The 18151-nt window shown below is 39.9% G+C and overlaps 1 protein-coding gene across 17 annotated transcripts in view; it reads left to right on the top strand.

The window, feature by feature from the left end:
• The first annotated feature begins 1460 nt into the window (after positions 1-1460).
• KIF21A (kinesin family member 21A) overlaps positions 1461-18151 on the top strand; it is a 185428-nt gene continuing 168737 nt past the window's right edge. For all 17 annotated transcript variants that reach the window (XM_086399932.1, XM_086399933.1, XM_086399937.1 and 14 more), the window contains exon 1: positions 1461-2196. In XM_086399932.1, the coding sequence (XP_086256058.1) occupies positions 2153-2196 (44 nt within the window). In that variant the 5' untranslated portion in view covers positions 1461-2152. The remainder of the gene's footprint in view (positions 2197-18151) is intronic.

Consider the following 18151-nt stretch of genomic DNA (forward strand, 5'->3'; position numbering starts at 1 on the left):
AGGGTGGTTCCTTTTTTAAGAAGAAGCGTATGTTCTCTATTTTAGCATAGTTCTCACTCTGCTTGCTCCGCTCACTTAAATTACTTGTCTGGTTCCTGGTGACACTTGTGTATGTGATATGAATGTACTACTGCTATTTTAAATAAGAATTTTTTTTAATAAAAAGGTTTAAAATTTTATATATATATAAATATAAATATATATATATATATATTCAGTTTTCTTGCTATATTTGTTTGGCTTTACTTGCCTACCTTGTAGCTTTTAGAAGCAAGGTGGCCAGACCAGATCCACCCAAATGTGAGACTGCCAGGGAAGGAGGAAACTGTGCTCAGATTTGTTGACAGACAAATCACTGAAGGAAAGAAGGCTCTCCAGAGGGCAGCCATTGGAGAGCTTTGCCACCAATTTGATCTGTACAAGATACTCACCACCTCTGTCCTCTTTACTTCCTACTTATATGTCTGTTAGGACTCAGAAGAGTATTGAGGTTAAGGGACAGAATAAATTTAAAATTTCTATTATTACATATCACATAGGCCTTCACTTAAGATCACTGAACACTTATTGTATGTCCCAATGTGTGCCACTGCCCCTGACCCATGCTGCTGTATCTCTGATATGGATGATTACATGTGCCATCGTTGGTACTTGGGTCAGTGTCTTTATTTGGATGGAGCCATTATTGAAAAAGACTCTGATGCTGGGAGGGGTTGGGGGCAAGAGGAGAAGGGGACGACAGAAGATGAGATGGCTGGATGGCATCACTGACTCGATGGACGTCTCAGTGAACTCCGGGAGTTGGTGATGGACAGGGAGGCCTGGCGTGCTGCGATTCATGGGGTCGCAAAGAGTCGGACACGACTGAGCGACTGATCTGATCTGATCTGATCTGATTTAATGTATTATACTGTTTCATATGAAGCCACATACACACACACACACACACACACACATATGGGGCAACCCACAAAAGATACTCTGTGGCAAAGTTTAAAAAGGCTGTTTCCACAGAGCTATCTGAAGGCATGGGGAAGAACAATAGCCGCAAGCAGAAATCACAATGGGTCAATGTTGATATAATCACGGGATTTTGAAGGCCAGAAGGGAAAGAAAGTCAATTGAGAAGGATGTACTACATAGCAGGTCTTGGTGGATATACAGTTCTGGGGAGTCTTAGCAGTACCAGGGTGCAGTTCATTTACCAGTATACAAATGATTTAACAGAAAGGCATTCAAGGGTCTTAAGAGTCAATCATTACCACATCCCACAGGCGATGGACTGCAGAACAACCCAGCTGCCCAGAGGCAGTGGCCAAACCAGGGAGCTGGGTTTAGTATGAATGACTGACTCCTGGGAAGGAGGGCGTTCAGAGAGGGCTGGGGATAAGGGTCAGAGTCCAAGCTGGAGAGAGGACAATGAGCTAAGGGTGGAAACAAAGGCGAACCAGAACGGCAGCGGGCAGATTGCAAGCTCTGCACTGGGGAATCAAGCTTTGCTTTTAGAAGGCGCAGGCTGCAGCAGGGCGGGCACTAGCCGCGGCGTTCTCACAGCCTGCAAGGGCGCCGGGCTCGTCACCCCGGGGCGTGGGCAACCCGCGGCCGGCATCCCTCCCCCGTGCGCCTCCCGGCAAGCAGCGCCTGGCAGTGCCCACCGAGGGCAGGGCGGGGCGCAGGCCGGGCAGCGCTATAGGAGGGGCCGGCAGCTCGGCCGCCGCTGACGCAGTGCGGGCCAGCAGCGGGAGAGTCCAGGCAGGCGTGGAGGGTTCAGCCCGGCCGCCCGCAGGCCGCGTTCCCATCGGAGGGGGCAGGGCACACTCACCCGGCCAACAGCAGGCCGCCGGCGGCCTGCTGGCTCCGCCGCCGCCGCCGAGCTCGCCATTCAGCGCGCCTCGTCTCCGCCCCAGTCCTGGGGGCTGAGCTGGTGAGAAGGGGCGGGCGCCCGCGAGCAGTGAATCACCGCCACCTCCTCCTCCTGCCTCAGAGCCGCCGCCACCTTTCCATTCAGTCGCCCAACATGGCTGGAGTGCGGCGGAGGTGAGCCGACCGCCCCCTGCAGCTCCAGCCTCCTGAGCGCGAGAGCCGCGGCTCCAGCGGCGCCTCAGTTCTGCGGTGCAGAGGCCCAGGGACCCGGCTGTCGCTCGCCGCCGTCATGTGGGGCGCCCCGGACGAGAGCTCGGTGCGGGTGGCTGTCAGGTAAGGACGGACGCGGCGAAGGGCAGGCTGTAGGCTCCCTGAGAGGATCTGCCCTGAGCTCTGGAAACCGAGCCCGCGGGTCCCCGCCGGCCTGGCGCGCGAGGCCGGGTGCTGGCCGGAAAACCTCGCGCCCTCGGCCTCCTGGTGTTTGCAGGTGACGGGCGGCGCCGGGTCCCTGGGGGCGTCCTGACTCCTCAGCGGGAGAAGCCGTTGCCTTCTGCCCCCTCCAGGTCGCGCACCCGAGGAACAGTTGCCTCAGGTTTGGCCGCCTTGGGCGATCGCCTGTCGGGCTTTGCCCAGAGGACCTGCCTCTCTCCAGAGTTGTGGTGCGCTTCTTGTATTTGTAACTTGACTGTCTTTACGGGTACCTGCAACTCCGGCCTTCGTAGGCAGGAGACAAAGCCTCAGCACAGCGCTGCCAACCGCGGGGGTCTAGATCTCTGTGCAAATAAATGGACATCTTGTTAAGCACTGGCGGGGACTAGATAGCAGCAGCGTGTGGGTGTTGAGGACATTTTGGCGTTGCAAGGGATATTATATTTAAGGGAAAATTCATTGGTGATCAGTCTGTAGAAGCAAGAAGACTCTTCAGTAAGTGGAAGGGTTAAATGAGGGAGTGGTGAAAAAGAAACATCCTGAGGTTCAGCAGGGTGGTTACAATATAAAATTTCACATTCCCGAGTGTAAGTTTTTAAATACTAGATACATCAAAATTGTAATTTGGTCAAGGACAGATACATGAGAATCGAACGTAATTTGGATTGTTTTGATACGTATCGAGAAGCGGAGCTCTGACAGTTGCTCATGGAAAATTGCAACATCATCACTGAAATATTAATGAAGGCTTCATGGTAGAATAAGTGCGTTTCTTTTATAGCTCTGATACTTTACTGTAAGTTCATTTCTCTTTATGTACACGTTATAGGATTATAAAAATAATCTGTTTTCTCTGAGAAATTATTTTTTTTAAAAAATTCTCCACCCTTGTAGTCTTTCTGAAAAGCTGTTCTTATCCTATCATGTCAGCATTTCAATAGTTATTTTAGTGACAAATCTTGTTAGTTATGGAAATGGTAGTTTTATATATACTTTGTATTTTAATCAATCTAAAGAATAAGATCAATTTCAAAGATATTTGTCATTCCCTTTACAGACCAGGAGATAACCACCCATGGAGGTGACATTTTTATGACTGTTTAGAATCACCTGTTATAAAATTTTTGAAGTTTTAATTTGGCCTCTCTGGGTATTTTAGGGTTATTTATTCAGTTGTTGGATTAGTTGTTTCTCCTGTTTACTGTTTCTACCTCTCTTTTAGCCTTTTAACACTTACTAGTGACTCTACCACCACAAAGGAAGGGGAAGGAAAAGAGAGGAAACTCAGTAAGAAGCAGTTTTGTTAATTAGCAGATCTGGTCAAAGAAAGTGAAGAAGGAGCATAAAATAGTAATGAAAAAAAAATTTGGCTATCAGAGAAAAAAACTGTTGTTACAGAGTTAATATTTTTATCTGTGAATTCTGTAGAATATCATAAGGTAGTTTATTGACCATGCAGTTAAAACTGATGCTGCTTGCAATGGAGATAAACAGAGTAATGAATCACCCCAAAGTGATATTGACAGATAAATAACTTATATTTGCTTTTGATATGCATATTAGCTTTTTAAAAAGGAAATATGTGTGGGTCTGTTTGTTGGAGAAAGGCTTTATAAACACACGTTGTGAAGTAAGCCATATTTTGAAGGTCTATTTTATTTTTATTAAATACATTGAATAGATTCACTGGTTAAACTTATTTTGCATAGGATAAGAATAGCTTAGATAGCACTTCTGTATTTATAAAGTATATGGACGTTTATTTCCATTTACAACAGATATTTATTGAAATTAAGTCCTATCTCTTTTGTCCTAACCTCTGAGCTAAAAAGAGAAATAATTATTGGACACGCAGTATGTGCCAGGATCAGTGCTGTGTGTTAAGATGTTTTATATGCTGTGAAATTGCATTTATTTCTCATAACAATCTTTGACTTAGGTCTGTTATTACTATGGCCATTTTACAGGTGAGACACAGAAGGATTAGGTGATCTTCCCCAAGTTAAACTGGTAGCAAGTGGCAGCAATAGCGTTCTACCTCTAGACAGCTTGATTCTAGAGCTCAAAATCGTAACCATTAAATCTATACATGTGAGAGGCAAGAACATCCTTTGCAAACCTTTACTTAGCTTAAGGTTACTTGCCTCTTCCTGGTTCTGAACTAGTTTAATTAAAAATGAATGACTTTGACAGGATTTTTATGCCTTATATTTCTAGAAAAGATAGAGCTCAGAAAGGGGAAACCTGAACTTACCTAAACTGTTTTCCCAATTTTTAAATCTTTGCAGTGACCTCCAGTCTTACTTTCCAGTTTGTGATAGACTTTATCAGCAGGGTAAATAAATCAACACATAGACACAAATGATCAGAACAATTGATTAACTTTTACCCTTCAATGATTGTAATAACAAGTAATAGAAAGTTGGCTGTACTTGTATAAATGCACGGTGTCCTAGAGGTCTTTGTGTTTTATCAGATATGGAGATTTACCAATGTGTTAAAGTTGATGACTGTATTTTAGGTTTCTCAAAATAAGTGCATGGGTCATATTATATGACCTTTGGAAAAAGAAGTTAATAGAACATTTCTTATTTCGGGAGAACATTTTAAATTCAATTTCTGAAAAATGCCTTTGGGTAGAGTATATCTGAGATGTTGGTGGCGCTGGTGATAAAGAGCCTGCTTGCCAATGCAGGACACCTAAGAAATACAGGTTCAATCCCTGGGTCATTAAGATCCTCTGGAGAAGGAAATGGCAACTCACTCTAGTATGCTTGCCTGGAAAATCCCATGGACAGAGGAGCCTGGCGGGCTATAGTCCATGCAGTTGCACAGAGTCGGATACAACTGAAGCAACTTAGCACTGCAGCGTGGAGGTGTTCTGTAGGGTATCTTTCTTTCATTGTGTAGATGTGGATTTAGGACCCCCCTCCACCACTATGCAACCCCATGTGGCTATTGAGCACTCAAATGATGATTAATGCTGTAACCAAACCAAACTTGGTTTCACTCTCCCATCACACAGCAAAGCCAATCTGTTGACACCAGGTTGTGGTGAAGTAAAGGATAGCTTATTGAAGGGTACCCACTGTAGGGCCAAGCAAGGAGAATGGGCAGTTCATGCTCAAAAGATGCAAATTCCCTGATGGCTTTCAGGGAAGGGTGTTTAAAGGCAAGGTGAGGGACAGGGTCACAGGGTGCCGGATCAGCTTTTGGGTATCTGTCTGATTGGTTGGTGGTGAGGTAACAGGGTGATATTTCAGGAGTTAACATCATCAACCTTCTGGTTCCAACTGGTGTGGGGTCTACCTGCTTGTGGTCAGCATGAGGTTAACTTCTTTCACTTGGTGGGGGCTTTAGTATCTGTAAAACCACTCAGGGATGTGGCTCAGAATATTATCCATAGCCCTTGTGGAGGAACTAATGGCCTTTGACTTAGTTTTAATACAAATAGAACTGTTAGTACTTTGTCTTGCTTGACTGTTTTCCTTTCTATCTGCGTTACTCTGATTAAATATGCTCTTAAGAACTTGGGGACGGCTAAAACTTTGCAAACAGGAGCCTGGTGACATAGGGTGGGGTGTGTCTGTCCCCAGGAAGGCCCTGAAGGGTTGCTTGGTTTCAACACTACTGAGAATCTAAATTTTAAATTTTATTTAATGTTAATTAAATTTAAAAACTGTCCATTTAGTTTTTGGAAAGCTTGTAGTTATGCCTGAAACAATGTAGTTATATGGACCTATTTTTTAACTGTAAAGTTTATCAAATCTAAATACTTATAAAGTATTTCTGATGGAAATTTAGTCTCCAGATTGACATGTATTTTCTGTGTTATATATATATACATATATATATATGTATTTGATTTTAAAAACAGTATGAGAAAATGAATGTAAATATATCAATGATCTTTATATTGATTACATATTAAAATGATGGTATTTTGATATGTTGAGTTAAATAAAATATTGGAATTATAATAATGTCATCTACTTTTCCTTTTTTAAAACGTGGCTACCAGAAAGTTTAAAATTAAATATAATGTTGTTGCCATGATATTTCTATTGAATAGTGCTGCTCTACAGGTTTTTAAAGATGTGAGAAAACGTATAGAAAAAAATGTTCACAAATGTTACTCAGCCATAAAACGGAATGAAATTGTGTCACTTGCAGAGACATAAATGGATTAGAGGCTGTCATACAGAGTGAAGTAAGTCAGAAAAGAGGAAAACAGATATCATATATTAATGCATATATGTGAAATCCAGAAAAATGGTATAGATAATCTTATTTGTAAAGCAGAAACAGAGACACAGATGTAGAGAACAAGTATATGGATACCAAGGGGGAATTAAGGGGTGGGATGAATTGGGAAATTGGGATTGACACATACACACTGTATGTATAAAATAGATAACTAATGAGAACCTACTCTATAGCATGGGGAACTGTACTCAGTGCTCCGTGGTGACCTAATTAGGGAAGGAAATCCCCGAAAGAGGGGATTTATATGTATGGCTGATTCACTTTGCCGTAGAGCAGAAACTGATACAGCAGTGTAAAGCAGCTAGGCTCCAATAAAAAAGTGAAAAACCAAAAAACTGTTCACAGCCACCACGTCGTAGATCTGGTATTTTCTGTAGATTAAGAAAATACCAAAATATTGGGTGTCTGTTTTAGAGTGGTTGTATATATAAACACACATACATAAGTATCTATGCACGTATATCCATGTAAGATTTGATTTAACAGTAACATTTTTCCCCTCTGGGTTGCATAGGTATAGAAAGTTATGGGTAATAGGTTGATGGTAACTGACTTCCTAGAAAATGTAGTAAGCTGATAGATGCCATCTACAAAAATGAGCAATGAGGTTTAGTGTATATTCTGTTCTTATTACCTAACTAGTGTACTGAATTGAACCATTCAGTTAACATTTTAAACTCAAACATTTCGAATTCTAAATCTGGAACTTTATGAAATGATGTGAAGGAAAGTACAGTGTTTGCTGCAAGGCACCTACTTTGGGGCCAAGCAAGAAGACTGGACAGTTCATACTTTCCACGCCTGATGCTGATATAATATTTGAAACTTTTTCCCCAAGAATTTTAGCTTTCAAAATACGAGAGGAACTGAAGGAAATGGAGCTACAGAAAGGACCATTGTGTTTTTATGTCATTGTCTATGTGATTGTGAGCTAAGATTTTTTGCTTAGCTTTGGCAGAGAACAGGACATATCCTTGACAGCAAGTTTGGATTAGTGTGTAATGATGTTTAATTTGCTGTGTTTTTTACCTTACTACAGCATTTTTAAGAAGTGACATTGCTCAGGTAGCTTAAGTGCTGATTGGAATGTAAACGCTCTGTTTTGAGTCCTTCACTGGCACTGATTTGCAATGTGATCTCGAAGTTTTCTTTTTCCTCATGTTGAGGTATTAAGGGTTGTAAGAACTTTGCATATGCAGTATATGAAATGTATGTTTTTTTTTGTTGTTAGCCGAACTGTTGGCACTAGTGCTGCCTCTTTATTGATAGGAAGGAACTATTTTAACATTTAAACTTGACTTTCCCACAATAAATTTATTGTAGGTACTGCTGTTACTTAAGAGAAAACTTTTTGGCTTTTGTGGTCTCTTTGTCCAATTCTGGCTGTAATACAAATAGGCAATATTTTATTTAATATACATTAAAACCGTATGAGGTGGGCTGGACAGATATTATCCCTATCTTCCAGATGTAAAACTGAGTCTCAAAGATACTAGGTGACCTGTTCAAGATTTCTCGCCACTAAATACCAGAAATGGAACTCAAACTCAGACTTCTGGTACCTGTTTCTTTATTCTTAAAAATATTTCCAAATGTTTTCAAAATATTTCACATATTAATGTCAATGTAATAAGGATCTTTCCAGCTAAAACACAAATATACATGTGATGTAACTTATTTGAAACAATTTAATGTCTAAAGAATGTAGAGGCAGATAAGCAAGGCTTTTAGAAATATTTTGTGGAAACAGATGGTTACCTGCTGTTCGATCATTTGTTTATTCCTTCCTTCATTCATCAAGTATTTATCATGTGCCTACTATGTGCAGAACACTTTCCTACTACTGAGGATATAGAGCATACATGAGAGACGTGGTTCCCACTTTCATGGAGCTTAGACCTAGCAATGTGAGGCTCTTTTAGTGCACAAACTATGTTGAATCTAACACAAAACATATCAGTAACACAAACTAGAAATTAGAGAAAGTTGTTGCAGTTTAGTTTTTATCTGTCACTTATTTTCTTCAATAGCATTTTTTGGGTTCATACTTTCTTGAAGGACAGTGACTTAAAAAACAGAAATTGCACCCTGCTTACAAGCACATGTCATACAAAGTTTGGACTCCAAAGCCTGTGCATTAGAACGATACTTCCAGTTTTGTATGTGTGGCATGTGTACCCTACATGTATGTCTTTGTATTTGGATCATAAAGTAAAGGAAATGAAACAGAGGAGACTAAAGAGCTTGTGGATGATATGAGTTTAAAGTCAGTGAAGTTATTTATTTAAATATGAGTTAATGCTTTTTCTTCAGATAAGGTTTATTAAGTTTATAGTGTGGGAGGCCTGATTGTTATTTGGAACTCCACAGAAGTTCAGATTTCATGTCTAATTATTACTACCCCTTGAGCTCTTACCCTCTTACCTGCTAATTAGTTAATATTTTGATGCATAATTATGGGTTTGTAAATGATGCACTAGAAATTCCAGTTTAGTGAAGCCATGAAAGCTTTGTAGTTAATTTCATAATGTACCCAATCTTCCAGTTCTCATCCATTTCTCCTCAAAGAAATGAACTTGAAATATCCTTTATTATGGATAGTTTCCCCCAAGACATGTTATAGCTCACCTATGTGACCTTAACTTACAAATTGTTATTTTCTGTCAACATTAGATACGAAACTATCTAAGTTTCAGATTTAGGAAGGAAGACACATCAGTGAAAATGCATGCTAGATAGTATCATTTGTATTCGGTGTGTCATTAAAATGACTTTATTAAAAATAAAATGGATGTTTGTTATTTTTAATGCTTCTCTCTGGAGAGCGGATTTGTGAATTCTGTCTTTGAACTTGGTTTCCCAGTGGATTAAGTATTTAATCTTCTCAGGGTGTTAAAATAGTTTTCTCGTGGCTCAGGCTTTATTTGAAGCAAATGACACAGCCAGTGGGACCATTTTGATGAAATTCTACAATTATTATGAGATAGTTCTTAATGTTTAAGAATTATATTTGAGATTCCTTTGTTTTGAAATTATTAGACATTTATATATTGAACATAACTTTTCAGTTCAGTTCAGTGGCTCAGTCGTACCCGACTCTTTGTGACCCCATGAATCTCAGCACGCCAGGCCTCCCTGTCCATCACCAACTCCCGAAGTTTACCCAAACTCCTGTCCATCGAGTCGGTGATGCCATCCAGCCATCTCATCCTCTGTCGTCCCCTTCTCCTCCTGCCCCCAATCCCTCCCAGCATCAGGGTCTTTTCCAATGAGGTGGCCAAAGTATTGGAGTTTCAGCTTTAGCATCAGTCCTTAGGATTTAGTACCTCTGTAATTATTGGATTTGAAATAGATTTTAAAACTGAAAGGGACCATGAAGGAACTAGCTGGCTGAAGCCCCTTCAAGATAATTGAGGTAACAGAGACCCAGAGCAATTGAGGGAATTGCTTGAGATCCTGCAGCCATCAGCTCAGGTCTTCTGTTGACTGTTGCTTTGGATTTTTTAGGATTTCATGTTTTGCTGTCAAACATCCCAGAAATATAGTAAATTTGTATTTTGTAAACTACAGTTTTAATCCCTCAAGTGCCCTTTTAAAAGTTTAGTTTAACATTTAAAAAAGTGCCCCCAATCTCAGTGCCCTTTATTTTGGCTTTATGATTGCTTCAATTCTAGAAACTAGACCAGTGATTCTAAGAAGGACCTCTCAAGAGAGAGAGAGAGGGATCCCTGGAGTAGAAATCCAGGTTATATTTTAAGGTTCCTATTATATTAAAGTGTGAAAAAATGCCAACACTAGCTTATAAAAATTGTTAAAACAGACTGATTTCAGCATATGCATGTACCACATTAATATTTTAACAACCACAGAAATATAATATCCTGGTAGCTTAATTTGGAAATAGTATTAATCATGTACATAGAATTTGGTGAATGCTAGGCCTGGGACATGTGGCCTTCTCCCTTTGCCGTCACCTTGGTTCTTAAATTTTTTTCCCTACCTCAATAGATTTGACAATTAGAGCACGTTCCATTAATAGTGACAACCTCAATGTCGGGGGGATGATTGGAGAGTGGGGAAAGATGGAGATAGAGTAGGGTCAGTGTGGTATATTTACTGGGATCTGAAATTGGAGCTGGAGGTAGACATCTGAGTGGTTTAAAAATAAAACACTTTGAGAATTACTTCACGAGAAAGGTGGTTCTTAAACTTTAAAATAACATCAGTCCCTTCTATCCTTACTTTAGAAGGATGTAAGGATACAACACATTTTGGCCATACATTTGGCCTTGCATCCAAAAAATACCCTAAATCCCACCTCTGCTTGAAGCCTTTCTAGACTTTATGCAGGGAAATTTCTGCCTTGTGGGGCCTTATTTATTTATTTATCTGATTCTCTCGCTTTCTCTCTCTAAAATTCCGGTGTGAGAGGTGTACACAATATGATGATTTTCACTGTTTGACTTGAAATGTCCCCCAACCTGAGAGAATATTTGACATTTTTTAAAAAAGATGTTAATATACTGACAGCACTATTAGAACATTTAAAGGACATTGGATATACTGAATTGAAGCAAGGTGGTATTTGCATGTCCAGATTTGAAATGGAGGCCATTCAGGATTTAATCTTAGGGTCAACTTACTTGGGCACTGTACACTTCCATCTACTTCTTCAATAAGAGCAAGAAAACCAAGAAGTTGTTCAAAATTGAGTATAGCAAGGTGGGCATCATGAGCCCACCCAGGGGCTAAATCAAGGATAGTTTAAAGTTTATTCCCTACTCTTTGGATCTCTTAGTGTAGTAAAATTTTAGTTTTTGAGATTGGACTTTACCTTATTCTCAATTTGGGGGAGCTATGTCTGTCACTTAGGCATCACAATGTCAGTTCTTCTGAGTAGGATGAATGAATTATATTTTTCACACATACCGTCACAGAATAGAGACTTTTTCTTTCCACAAACAGGAACAAGGAGCCTTGGAAAGGGTCAAGCTATAGTAACTGTTATGAAGTGGTATGTTGAGCACATGGTGTACTAATAAGGCATGAGGCACCTCTACTCTGTTATATTCTTTATAATCTTACTTTTTTAGATCAAAATTCATTCATTTATTACATAATTATTGAATGTCTGTTGTGCACTAGAATCACATAAGTTACAGGCATTAAAGCTGTTGGAAGCAATATGATGTAAGAGAATGAACTTTGGATATTTAGAAAACTGTTTTGGTCTTCAGTTCAGTTCAATTCAGTCGCTCAGTCGTGTCCGACTCTTTGAGACTCCATGAATCGCAGCACGCCAGGCCTCCCTGTCCATCACCAACTCCTGGAGTTCACTGAGACTCATGTCCATCGAGTCAGTGATGCCATCCAGCCATCTCATCCTCTGTCATCCCCTTCTCCTCCTGCCCCCAATCCCATCCAGTATCAGGGTCTTTTCCAGTGAGTCAACACTTCGCATGAGGTGGCCAAAGTACTGGAGTTTCAGCTTTAACATCAGTCCTTGCAATGAACACCCAGGACTGATCTCCTTTAGGATGGACTGGTTGGACGTCCTTGCAGTCTAAGGGACTCTCAAGAGTCTTCTCCAACACCACAGTTCAAAAGCATCGATTCTTTGGTGCTCAGCTTTCTTCACAGTTCAACTCTCACATCCATACATGACCACTGTAAAAACCATAGCCTTGACTAGATGGACCTTTGTTGGCAAAGTGCTTTATAATATGCTATCTGCTGCGGCTGCTGCTGCTGCTAAGTTGCTTCAGTCGTGTTCGACTCTGTGCGACCCCACAGTCGGCAGCCCACCAGGCTCCCCTGGCCCTGGGATTCTCCAGACAAGAACACTGGAGTGGGTTGCCATTTCTTTCTCCAATGCATGAAAGTAAAAAGTGAAAGTGAAGTCGCTCAGTCGTGTCCGACTCTTAGCAACCCCATGGATTGCAGCCACCAGGCTCCTCCGTCCATGGGATTTTCCAGGCAAGAGTACTGGAGTGGGGTGCCATTGCCTTCTCCGAATATGCTATCTAGGTTGGTAATAACTTTCCTTCCAAGGAGTAAGCATCTTTTAATTTCATGGCTGCAGTCACCATCTGCAGTGATTTTGGAGCCCAAAAAAGTAAAGTCTGACACTGTTTCCACTGTTTCCCCATCTATTTCCCATGAAGTGATGGGACCAGATGCCATGATCTTCGTTTTCTGAATGTTGAGCTTTAAGCCAACTTTTTCACTCTCCTCTTTCACTTTCATCAAGAGGCTCTTTAGTTCCTCTTCACTTTCTGCCATAAGGGTGGTGTCATCTGCATATCTGAGGTGATTGATATTTCTCCCGGCAATCTTGATTCCAGCTTGTGCTTCTTCCAGCCAGTGTTTCTCATGATGTACTCTGCATATAAGTTAAATAAGCAGGGTGATAATATACAGCCTTTCCCTATTTGGAACCAGTCTATTGTTCCATGTCCAGTTCTAACTGTTGCTTCCTGACCTGCATACAGGTTTCTCAAGAGGCAGGTCAGGTGGTCTGGTATTCCCATCTCTTTCAGAATTTTCCACAGTTGACTGTGATTCACACAGTCAAAGGCTTTGGCATAGTCAATAAAGAAGAAATAGATGTTTTGGTCTTAACCAATGATAAACTTGGCTTTGTGTATACTTCAGTGGACTTGGGAGAAGATCAGCAGAGACAACCATGTGAAAGCACTTGGAAAATAGTTTTTATACAAACACAGGTAATAATGTTTTTAGTGATGAGTTGGATGTATAACCAACAATGAGTATATTGGTTATATTCCAAACTCTAGCAATTAGATTAGTCATTCTGTAATATGTAATCCATAACTTCAATTTGTGAAGTACATTATAGGTGTTGTCTCTGTTCTTTTGCTTTTTGAGTGCCTATTGTATCACTATGAATAGAGCAGAAATGTATATAAATAGTTAAAAACCTTCCATTACAACAGTCGCCTAGTTTTCATTTTGTTTTTAACATGTAAATCACATATCGTCCTTCTCTAGTTTACCAAATTCCTTTTTATATAGTTTAGTATAATCCACCATTTTTAGCCCTGGGTGTTCTTTGGAAGGAATGAGGCTAAAGCTGAAACTTCAGTACTTTGGCCACCTCATGCGAAGAGTTGACTCATTGGAAAAGACTCTCATGCTGGGAGGGATTGGGGGCAGGAGGAAAAGGGGACGACAGAGGATGAGATGGCTGGATGGCATCACCGACTCGATGGACGTGAGTTTGAGTTAACTCCGGGAGTTGGTGATGGACAGGGAGGCCTGGCGTGCTGCGATTCATGGGGTCGCAAAGAGTTGGACACAACTGAGCTACTGAACTGAACTAACTGCACCATTTTTATTCTTTCTTTTCCCACGCAAGACTTTCAGTTGTCATGGTGTTTAGTGTTTGTAAAGTTACAATTAATACAATATACTTTGTGAGATTAATGATAATATTGTTGTATTTGCTGTTAGTTGCTTAACCTGATGTAAGACACTGATGACTAAATTGGTTAATAATAATGTGAATTTTCTTTCTGAACTGGCTTGCAGCAGATTTTTGAAAATGTTGCCAATGCTTGTCTTGCTTTCTCTCATCAACCTTGTCAACAATACACTAAACCAAGCTGTGGATTAAAGAGCATCTTAAGGAGTAAACTAAGTAAAAAGACCTGAGGTAATAATAACATAGAATTTTGAAAATGAGTTTAAATTTTCTATATTTTTTTTCTCGTACCTAGAGCTGATGGGCAATGCTCCTGCAGAGTTCATTGACAGATCTATATGAAAATTTATCTGAGAGCATTTTTTTAAAAGGCTAATACTTAGAAGCAGAAAATAGACCTTGCAGGCATAGTCTATCTTCAAAATCAGATTTTAATTTCATAAGTTATTTTTATTTGATTTCTTTTCCTGTTAATGAAATAATGTAATCAAATTAGAAAAAAAATACCTGAGAAAATATGAGAAAAGCAATCAATTATAGATTACCACCCTGTTATAATTACTACTAGCATTTCGGTATATTTATTTTTAATCTGTTTTCTTATGTGTACTTATACATTTTTAAAAATTGCTGCAATGTGTATAAACTTTTATAGCTTGATATTTACCACTTAATTGAGTAAAACAAGAATTTTTCCACTCAAGTAAGTGAAATTATTGAAAGCCTCCTTTCTGTGATGGGGAAACAACCATTTTTGTTTTCTAACTGTGGTGTCCTTTGACTCAGGTGGGCTGCTTAGAATTGGAAGCCACGACCAGGTTGAATCTAATTTTGTACATATGCTGCCAGTGATCAAGCCTGGGTCACTCTGGACCTTACTTCACTTCCATGTCACCTAGGCCTCTGGCCAGGCTAGATGTCCAACCTTCTTTCACCCTTAATCCATGCCAACCTGGAAGTCCCAGTATGTTTTGAAACAGATTTTACCCGAAATCAACAAACTGTGATTTTGGTAAGGGATTGACATGAAACACATAAACACACATATATACACACCCCTGCCCCCGCTCCAGTGTTCTTGCCTGGAGAATCCCAGGGACAGGGGAGCCTGGTGGGCTTCCGTCTCTGGGGTCACACAGAGACGGACATGTGTGCCCACTAGACTCCCCCGTTCCTGGGATTCTCCAGGCAAGAACACTGGAGTGGGTTGCCATTTCCTTCTCCAATGCATGAAAGTGAAAAGTGAAAGTGCAGTCGCTCAGTCGTGTATGACTCCTAGCGACCCCATGGACTGCAGCCTACCAGGCTCCTCCGTCCATGGGATTTTCCAGGCAAGAGTACTGGAGTGGGGTGCCGTTGCCTTCAGTAGCCCTCCCAAAAGATAAAATCTACTAGAAGTTTATGAATCTGGCCAATATAATATAAAATATATGTATGTTCATAAACAAAATAAATTGATATTTGTTTTTTAATCTCAGTTGATGGAAAAGATTCTCAACTTTTCTTTATGATATTTTGGTCAAAAATGATACACTGGGATTGTTAGGAAACTGAAGTTTTGAGTCATCATTTTTGGTTCTCTTGGCTGTCATTTTGAAATGGAAAATTTTAGTCACGCCTGAACTGTACCTACCTTCACATCAGCATGAAAGTGTTTCATGGCTTCTGCTGTGGCCATGTAACATATGTACACTGATGGACTGGCATCTCAATTTGGGTAAAGCTGTCCATAGACTGTGTGCTGAGCTAGGCCAGGCCACTTGTATGCACTCTGCAATTGCTCTGTATGGGACTAGTGAATCTAGGTGAATTGGCCATTGCTTTTTTTCATAGCAGATTTCCTGACAATGAAATAGGGTAGGCAAGAAGAATAATGTTGAAGGGATCAAGGGCACTGACTCTTGAAATCAAATAGCTGTTCTGGCTTCTGACAGCCCTACATTCTAGTTTAAAAACATCATAGTTCTGTGACAGTAGTGCTCTGTCGTATACCAGTATCCATCAAAGAAACTTCTAAAAGCTGGTTTATCTCCAGTCTTTTTTCTGGATTTGCATTCTTTATTATCCCTTTACCCCATCCTTGCCTTAATTTTATTTTCCTTTACTGCATGGCTTATTGAAAAGAGTTTGGATTTTAGTCACAAAGATTGGAGTTCAAAATTTTAGGACAGCCACTTAACCATTATGACCCTTATTTTTTCATCTTTAAAATGGAGCTAATACCTTCTTGATAAGACTATTAAGATTATATGAATGTTATAAATGCCTTGCATTTAGAAGTGCTTGGGAGATGTTAGATTCTTTATTCCTCTTTTAGTTATTGCTCCTTCCTTCACTTCCTGCTGCCTCTCATCTCTCTGTGTGTGTACACACACACACACACACACACACACACATATCTCTTTAAATCTCGCTTTTTTCTCTTATGGATAAGACTTACAGTGACCAACCACAATTTCTTTCTATTCACCTCAAGATTTGGATAATTTCTTTGGTGAGCTCTTGTTCTCCTTAGTTTCTCTATGAAATGGAGAAATAAGAGTACTAATCTCATAAGATAGTGAGAATTAATTGACATTTATAAAGCACTCAGAATAATGCTTGGCATATAGTCATTTTGTGTGTGTGCTCACTTGGGTCTGACTCTTTGCAAGTAGCCCACTAGGCTCCTCTAACCATGGAATTTTCCAGGCAAGAATACTGGAGTGGGTTGCCACTTCCTTCTCCAGTGGCATATAGTAGGCCTTGATAAATGTCAATTGTAGTCATTAACTTGCAAACATTTATTTCTTTAGCAGGGATTCTTTTGAGTCTTTACTTGAAACCCCTTTTTACAATGTATTATGTCTGTTTCTAAAGACAAAGCAAAGGGATAATGGGGTATGGTATGGAAGAAATAGGAAGAAATTGGTAAAAGGCCACAAACTGAGTTGTAAGAAGAACAAGTCTTGAGACCTTAATATATAACATGGCAACTATAGTTGTTAACATTGTGTTGCATAATTGAAATTTGCTGGGAGAACTTAAATGTTCTTTTTAAAATAATGGCAAATATGTGAGGTAATGATTGTGTGAAGTGAAGGGAGGAACCCTTTCACATGTTTATATCAGGATCATCATAATGTAAACTTTAAATACCTTATGATTTTGTTAAATATATTTTACTGAGGGCTTCCCCATGCCTCAGTGGTAAAGAATGCACCTGCAATGCAGGAGAGACGGAGACTTGGGTTTGATTCCTGGGTTGGGAAGATCTCCAGAGTAGGAAATGGCAAGCCGCTCGAGTAATCTTTCCCAGAAAATCCCATGGACAGAGAAAACCTGGCCGGCTAGTCCAAGGGATCTCAAAAGAGTCAGACATGACCTAGTGACTAAACAAAAGCAACAACAAAATATCTCCATAAAACTGTAAGAAAGGATGGTAAGAGTACATTTATATTAAATAATATATGAGCTCCATGTTATCAGCTGATATTATCAGCATTGTATTTATATGGTAGAATGAATACCATTGTTTATCTTTATGAATGTATTGAGTTGTGAAAGTCAAGGCAGATCATTATGCTTTCTTGACCAGGTTGAATAAAATATTTTCTTAATAATCTTTGTTCTCTTTTGTAAATAAAGAATTACATTTCTTTCCTGTTTATCTTTAAGGACATGGGAATACTAATTGATTTCCAACTGCTCACCTGGTAAGGTGAGCTGACTGACACCTTAATCCTTAAACTCTTAAGTATATTCCTTGCTAAATTGTTAACATGAGCACATTCTACTTATGCCAACAGAAGTTTTACTAAGACCCCAAAAGTGATCAGAAATACACACATGCTCATGTCCTCAGTTCACATGTACATAGGCACACATGCTTATACACATGGACATACACATGCATGCTCATACACATATACACACGTACATACACACTCACTTTATAAATGATCTCTAGAAAAACATCGCACTATTTCCATGCCTAATGTGAGGTAATTGAAAGATTTGAGGTGACAGAGTTCCCTTGCTAACTTAAAAAGACATTGGCTTAATTTTAGCCTTCCGTTTTTAGTAATTCATATTATGAGATGTTATTTTGCAAATTTTTGGTTTAAGTACTGTGATTAAAGAAGAAATAAAATCAATTTGTGACTCTTT

Source organism: Bos grunniens, chromosome 5 (assembly GCF_055505025.1).
Source record: "Bos grunniens cultivar Pamir isolate PY7600 chromosome 5, Bosgru_T2T1.0, whole genome shotgun sequence".
NCBI lineage: Eukaryota > Metazoa > Chordata > Mammalia > Artiodactyla > Bovidae > Bos > Bos grunniens.